At 44.4% G+C, this 8,013-nt stretch overlaps 1 protein-coding gene across 1 annotated transcript; it reads right to left on the bottom strand.

Moving 5' to 3' along the window:
* Positions 1-606: 606 nt before the first annotated feature.
* On the bottom strand, positions 607-6,804 carry LOC109213356. The gene is made up of 2 exons (XM_019377149.1): positions 4,294-6,804; positions 607-3,522 (listed from the first exon to the last, which is right to left on the bottom strand). Exons 1-2 carry the CDS (start codon positions 6,802-6,804, stop codon positions 607-609), a joined length of 5,427 nt encoding a protein of 1,808 aa, XP_019232694.1.
* Between the last annotated feature and the right edge of the window lie 1,209 nt (positions 6,805-8,013).

Here is an 8,013-nt window from a genome sequence, read left to right on the forward strand (position 1 = left end):
CTCACTGTCGCCTTATAGTGCCCGTACGGGTTTTCACTAATAAGACTCTCTCATTTCTTTTTCTCTTTTTTCTTTCTTTCTTTCTTTTTTTTTTCTTTTTCTTCTTCTTCTTCTTTTTTTTTTTTTTTTGAATAAGATACTGCAGGAGGGAGGTTAACCAACGCCTTTGGCATGGGGACTTCAAACATTCTAAAAAAAAACATCGATCAGAAGTTCTTGAAAGGTAAAAAGGCGAAATGAACCTTGAATTGAATTACAACTTTGGGAACCGTTTTACAGGAAAACCATGAAATAAAACAAACTTCTGCCCCAGTTTTGGAGTATTGGGAATATGGATTTTTTGTTCTGATGGGACCGAACCCAGGGTAAGGCTGCCTACGTATCCTTTCGGAATCAGGTCGGACGTAGTTCAATGACTCAGAGATTTGTTGTTTTGGCTTTTTTACAAGTACACATATTCTAAAAAGTGAGAAACAAGGAAGACAAATACTGCCCAAAAAGGATTAACAAAAAGGGTGACACCTATTTGGAATAGCTAGCAAATGATAGCCTTCGTCACTTCGATTTGAGAAAATAAATGCGTGAAAATTCTACAGTGGGTATATATCAGACATAATATCTTTTGATTGCATCTGCATTAATAGTCATGTCTGGTACCCGTCCTTCTTCATCTACCAAGTGCAAGGCCCCTTTTGGTAACACTTTCTTGATGATGTAAGGTCCTTGCCAGTTCGGGGCGAACTTTCCTTTAGCTTCTACCTGGTGCGGAAGGATGCGTTTCAAAACCAGCTGGCCTACCTCAAATCGCCTTGGGCGCACTTTCTTATTGTAAGCGCGTGCCATTCTTTGCTGATATAACTGGCCGAAACACACTGCTGCTAGCCGTTTTTCATCGATCAACATCAGTTGTTCTAATCGGGTCTTGACCCACTCAGTGTCTTCAATCTCTGATTCCACAATAATTCGGAGAGAGGGAATTTCGACTTCAGCGGGTATTACAGCTTCAGTTCCATATACAAGCAGATACGGAGTTGCACCAACAGATGTGCGAACAGTCGTGCGGTATCCCAAAAGAGCAAAAGGCAGCTTTTCATGCCATTGCCTGGAACCTTGGATCATTTTCCTAAGAATCTTCTTGATGTTCTTGTTTGCCGCTTCAACGGCTCCATTAGCTTTTGGCCGGTAAGGGGTAGAATGATGATGCATGATTTTAAATTGTTCGCATACCTCCTTCATCAAATGACTATTTAGATTGGCTGCATTGTCAGTGATAATGGTCTTTGGGATACCAAAGCGACAGATGATGTTGGAATGAACAAAGTCTACCACTGCTTTCTTGGTGACTGCTTTGAAAGTGACGGCCTCCACCCACTTGGTGAAGTAATCAATTGCAACCAAAATGAATCTATGCCCATTTGAAGCCTTTGGCTCGATTGGACCAATAACATCCATTCCCCAAGCAACAAAAGGCCAAGGAGAGGACATGGGATGCAACTCTGAAGGAGGCGAGTGAATCAAATCACCATGAATCTGGCATTGGTGACACTTGCGAACAAAACTGAAGCAATCTCGCTCCATAGTAAGCCAATAATACCCCGCCCGCAGAATCTTCTTCGCCAAAACATATCCATTCATGTGAGGTCCGCACACCCCCGAATGCACTTCACCCATGATCTGCTCTGCTTCTGTAGCATCTATGCATCTCAACAAGTTTAAATCTGGGGTCCTTTTGTACAGAATTTCCCCATTCAGGAAGAAACCACTGGCGAGCCGCCTTAAAGTTCTTTTTTGATCTCCTTTGGCATGCTCTGGATATTCTCTCATTTTCAGGAATCGTTTTATGTCATGATACCATGGTTCACCATCTGGTTCTGTCTCAATTGTATTGCAGTAACCGTGTTGATTTCGAACTTGGATTTCTAGCGGATCAATATGAGCGTTGCCTGGATAAGGGATCATCGAGGCTAAAGTAGCCAAGGCATCGGCTAGCTCGTTGTGAAACCTAGGAATGTACCTGAACTCGATGGATTTGAATCTTTTGCTCAAGTCTTGCACGCATTGTCTGTACGGAATAAGCTTGATGTCTCGAGTCTCCCATTCGCCTTGAGCTTGCCGGATAAGCAAGTCAGAATCTCCCATAACCAATAGTTCATGCACATCCAGATCGATGGCCATTTTCAAACCCATGATACAAGCTTCGTATTCTGCCGTATTATTGGTACAGAAGAATCGAAGTCGGGCCGTTGCAGGGTAATGATGTCCAATAGGTGAGATGAGGATTGCCCCGATCCCAACTCCTTTGATATTGACAGCTCCATCAAAATACATTTTCCATACAGGGTGATCGTCTGGAACCACTTCCTCTATTGAGTTGACCTCTTCGTCTGGGAAGTATGTGCTAAGTGGCATGTACTCATTATCAACTGGATTCTCTGCCAAATGATCTGCCAAAGCCTGTGCTTTCATCGCGGTGCGAGTGACATAGACGATGTCAAACTCTGTGAGCAAGATTTGCCATTTTGCGAGCCTGCCAGTGGGCATTGGCTTTTGGAAGATGTACTTCAAAGGATCCATTCTGGATATGAGGTAAGTAGTGTAGGCCAAAAGATAATGTCTCAGCTTCTGAGCGACCCAAGTCAAGGCACAACATGTTCTTTCTAAAAGGGTGTACTTAACCTCATAATTGGTGAACTTCTTGCTCAAATAATAGATTGCCTGTTCCTTTTTGCCTGTTGCATCATGTTGCCCCAGAACGCATCCAAAGGAATTATCCATCACCGATAGATATAAAAACAAAGGCCTACCAGGTTCAGGCGGGACCAATACAGGGGGTTTTGACAGATAATCTTTGATCCTGTCAAAAGCTTTTTGGCAATCGTCTGTCCACCTGATAGCGGCATCCTTTTTCAGCAACTTAAAGATGGGCTCGCACGTGGTTGTGAGCTGAGCAATGAACCTACTGATGTAGTTCAGCCTCCCGAGCAAACTCATGACTTCCTTTTTGTTCTTCGGGGGTGGAAGATCTCGAATGGACTTTATCTTAGATGGATCCAATTCGATGCCCCTCCGGCTGACTATAAAACCGAGGAGTTTCCCAGACGGAACCCCAAATGCACACTTGGCTGGATTGAGCTTAAGGTCATACCTTCGAAGCCGTTCGAAGAACTTTTTCAAATCACACACGTGATCAGCTTGTGTCTTTGATTTTATGATAACATCATCAACATATACTTCAATTTCTTTGTGCATCATGTCGTGAAAAATGGTAGTCATGGCCCTCATGTAGGTTGCCCCTGCATTCTTTAAACCGAATGGCATGACCCTGTAACAATAAGTACCCCATGGCGTGGTGAACGCGGTCTTTTCTGCATCATCCTCATCCATTAGAATTTGGTGGTACCCAGCATAGCAATCCACGAACGATTGTATCTCATGTTTTGCGCAATTATCTACAAGAATGTGGATATTTGGCAAAGGAAAATTATCCTTTGGACTTGCTTTGTTCAGGTCCCTATAGTCGACACAAACTCTGGTTTTTCCATCCTTCTTTGGCACAGGCACAACATTTGCCACCCAGGTAGTGTATCGGACAGCTCGGACCACATTGGCGCTTAGTTGCTTCATTATTTCCTCTTTGATTTTGTCACTCACGTCTGTTTTAAATTTTCGTTGCTTTTGTTGGACTGGTGGAAAACCAGGATACGTAGGAAGCTTATGAACCACCAGATCAGCACTTAAACCCGGCATATCATCGTAAGACCAAGCAAACACATCTCTATATTCAAATAAAAGTTGAATCAAGGCATCTCTGGTTTTTTGTTCAGTGTGAATGCTTATCTTCGTTTCTCTAACTTCTTCAGGACTTCCGATATTAATCGGCTCAGTTTCATTGAGGTTTGGCTTAGGCTTGTTTTCAAATTGTTCCAACTCTCTTTTTATTTCCTCAACAACCTCATCTTCATCATATTCAACCTCTTGATGCATTATTTCGATATTAGACAGCTTTTTAAGATCTGGGCGTGAATTCCGCATGCATGTCATGTTATTAAAGCCGGCATTAACAAAACTGAAATGGAAATAAAATGACAGGAATTAGGAAAAGGAAAAGATAGAAAACTTAACAGGAAACTGAACTGCATTTCATTGAATTCGAAAGGATAGAAGGGTTAACATCAAAACAAAACAATCATACTGAGATGTTTGGATTACAACCCTGAAAATAACCCAAAAATACAAAAAAGAAGCTGCAAAAGCAAACTACCAAGACTCCTTCCTTGTGGGGAGAGGAGTTGCTTCCCAGTTGGTGAGCATGGTGTCTGGGTCAATTAGTTGCATATCGGCACGACTAGTGCCTTCACCAGCCTGGATCATATTCACTTCAGAAAACATCTCGCTGAGGCCATGGCAAATTTCATCAATGTTTGCATGCGCCGAGGAATTTTGACCCTCTCGGAGTCGTGGCTTGACAAAAGTGTAGAAAATATGAGGGATAGGCTGTTGCAAGACCCATCCATGCTTTTTGCGGTGTTTGGCTTTGTTTTCGTCTGCTTGTGTTGGCTTGAAGCCCAATCCAAAAGTACCCTGGTTACCGAACGGAGAAATAGGCTCCGAAATTCCTTGCAATGATGCCCCCAAGCCTTTTCCTGGCTTATAACCTTGTCTCATCATAACTGCAGCCACCATTACAGATGTGGCGGAAAGACGAGGATGCAGAATAGGCTTTCCTTCCTCGACATGGTCCACAGCAACCACTTCAAACGCCTGATAGACAATGGACTCAGACCCTTCCTTGGCCTCAATACAGGGGATTAACGGGTCTTTATAAATGGAAGACTCGTCTTCTCCGTGAACAATAATTTCTTGCCTGTCATGTTCAAATTTGAGCATCTGATGCAAGGTGGATGGCACAGCTCGGGCCGTATGGATCCATGGCCTTCCAAGAAGAAAGTTATAAGAAGTGGCCATGTCCACTACCTGGAAGACAATCTCAAAGTCAACTGGCCCAATCGTCATGGTGAGGTTGATCTCCCCAATGGTATCTCTTGCTGAGCCATCAAAAGCCCGGATGCGAACATTGCTGGGTCGGATTCTGTCTGTATCGATCTTCATGCTTTGCAAGGTAGAGAGAGGGCATACATCTACACTTGAGCCTCCATCAACCATGACTCGCTTTACATAATGACCCTCACATTTGACCATCAAGTTCAAAGCCCTATTGTGCCCGGCTCCCTCCTCGGGAAGTTCATCATCAGTAAAGGAGATTCTGTTCACCTCAAAAAATCTGTTGGCCATCTTCTCTAACTGATTCACTGTGGTTTCCTCTGAGATATGTGCCTCGTTCAGGACCTTGATTAGTACACGGGCATGCTCTTTGGAATGTAGGAGAAGAGATAGTAGAGAGATTTGAGCGGGAGTCTTTCTTAGTTGATCAATGATTGAGTAATCCTGAACTTTCATCTTTTTCAAAAACTCTTCCGCATCTGCTTCAGTGACTGGCTTCTTTATTGGCAAATGGCCTTCTCTAATTTGCTTGGCCTTCCTCAACTCTTCTGGAGAGTAACATCTCCCTGATCGAGTAAAACCTCCAGTTTCCCCCACTTCCTCTATGATTTCCTTGCCTTTGTAGGTCATCACCGTTTTGTTGTAGTTCCAAGGAGTGGTTTTTGTGTTGTTTACAGGGAGTTGCATGGCAGGTTTGATTACGATCGGCTCTGTTATACCTTTCGTACCTCCCTGCTTCTCCCTTTTGTCGGGATGGCCTCCAAGTACATATAACCTTGGGCTTGGAACACTAGAGTGAACTTCCAACCTCGAGATCTTTGGAACAAATAAAGTTGCCTTATTTGAGTTCTGGGCGCCTTTAACAATCAATGGCACGTCTCGGCTGGGACTTACTTCCAGACCTGCTCCTTCTTGAATTGCACCCACTGTCATTTCTGCTCGACCGACCGGCTTGTATTCTTGGTCTCGGCCAATCATTCCAACAAAATGAACATCATTGTGTGCTGGCAACGGATTATTTGTCACGTTAGGAGGGTCCTCGCCATTCGTCACTACAATCAGTTTTTCGGAAATGAGTCTCTCTATGGCTCTTTTCAGAGTCCAACAGTCATCAGTGCTATGCCCTGGGGCACCGGAATGATATTCACATCTAGCATTTGCTTGAAATCCATGCGAATCGGGATGCATATGGTGGGGAGCGATGGGTCCAATTACGCCCATTTGCTTCAGCTTCTGGAATAGACTAGAATATGATTCAGCCAATGGAGTGAATTTTTCTACCGGCCTCTGCTCTCGACCATAATCCTGCCTGGGACGAGCATTGTAAGGTGCCCGAAAATTTTGCTGCTGAGGTCGGGGGGCCCTCGGAGCTGGTGCCCGTACCTGCTGATTGGGAGGCCGAGCATATGATTGAGCATTGAACACTGTATATTGTGGTGGGCCCACAGAGTATTGAGGAATCGGCGGGGGATAATAATGTTGAGGGTAGCTGGATTGCCCCTGCTGAACTTGCACATAAGGGTGCGATGCCCCTCTTTGAAACTCCCTAGATCCCGAAGCCATCATGGACCCTTCATCTCTCTTCTTTCTATTTGCCAAACCTCCCGACCCATTTTGGATAGCTTGGGTGGTGGCTTTGAGAGCAGCTTGACTTACAATTCTGCCAGTCTTGAGGCCATTTTCGACCATCTCCCCTATTTTGATTGCTTCTGCAAAAGGTCTACCCATCGCGGACATCATGTTCTGAAAGTAATCAGGCTCTTGAGCCTCCAGAAAAACAGTGATCAACCCATGGTTATCCATGGGTGGCTTAACTCTAGCCGCTTGCTCCCTCCACTTGATGGCATACTCCCTAAAACTTTCGGTCGGCTTTTTCTTCATATTGGACAAAGAATTAAGATCCTGCGCAATATCAATGTTGTACTGAAATTGTTTGACGAAAGCCTGGGCCATGTCATCCCTAACATGCCAATGAGAGATGTCTTGGTCAATGAACCATTCGGAAGCTACACCCACAAGGCTTTCCCCAAAGTAAGCCATCAGCAGCTCTTCCTTTCCTCCTGCACCCCTCAGTTGGTTGCAATACCTTTTCAAGTGGGCGATAGGGTCGCCGTGTCCATCATATTTCTCAAATTTTGGGGTCTTGAACCCTCGTGGCAAATAGATGTGAGGGAACATGCATTGATCACTGAACAAAACACTTTTGTGACCACCTAGTCCCTGTATATTCTTTATATTCTGTTCAAGACTTTTCATTTTCCTGGCCATCTCATCTGGCTCAACAGTCGTGGCAGGCTTTTCATTTTCCACTGGTGATTCGTACCGAGGAGTCTGATTGTATGGGGCCGAGACCCCAAAAGCCATAGTTGGAGAATAGTATGGGCCATCATAAGCATGAGATGGGGGCTCATTGTTTGGCCTCGTCACAGGTGGTAGCGGCGAGATTGTATATACCGGTGCGCCAGACACGACGAGAGGGTTGTTCCTAACCATTGCGACTGGAGGTCGCATATTAGAGGTACCGGGGGTAGCATGGAGGCTGTAGTTTGGCGTATACCCTGGTGGTAGAATGGGATCGCTCGTTGCATGGAGCGGTGTTTGAGTAGCCTGGGGTATGTGTTCGCAGCCAACTCCACACTACTATAAAGTAGGAAGAGAGGGTCGCAATAGCTTTTACCCGATATGAGGGTCGGGATCGAATTCCTCAGAGAGCTAGAAATTGGAGCTGGGTATCTATCTAGACTAGAGTCGTGTAATTGTTCTAAATGTCATTTCCAACATTTTTGGGTTTTTCAATTATAAACTACTATTATCAAACTACTAATTGAAACTAGATTATGCTACGAGATAATTGCTAAAGTTGTATCTAATGGGAAGAAGGGCACTAGGGTCGTGACATCACCTAGGAGGCTAATTGACGGGTAGATGCTACTAAGGTTTCATTGACATGATTGGGGCTTATGCTATAATCGTTGCACAATTTTACCCACTCTCACACCTCTCGGTAGAGAG

This window comes from Nicotiana attenuata, unplaced genomic scaffold (genome assembly GCF_001879085.1).
Source record: "Nicotiana attenuata strain UT unplaced genomic scaffold, NIATTr2, whole genome shotgun sequence".
Lineage (NCBI taxonomy): Eukaryota > Viridiplantae > Streptophyta > Magnoliopsida > Solanales > Solanaceae > Nicotiana > Nicotiana attenuata.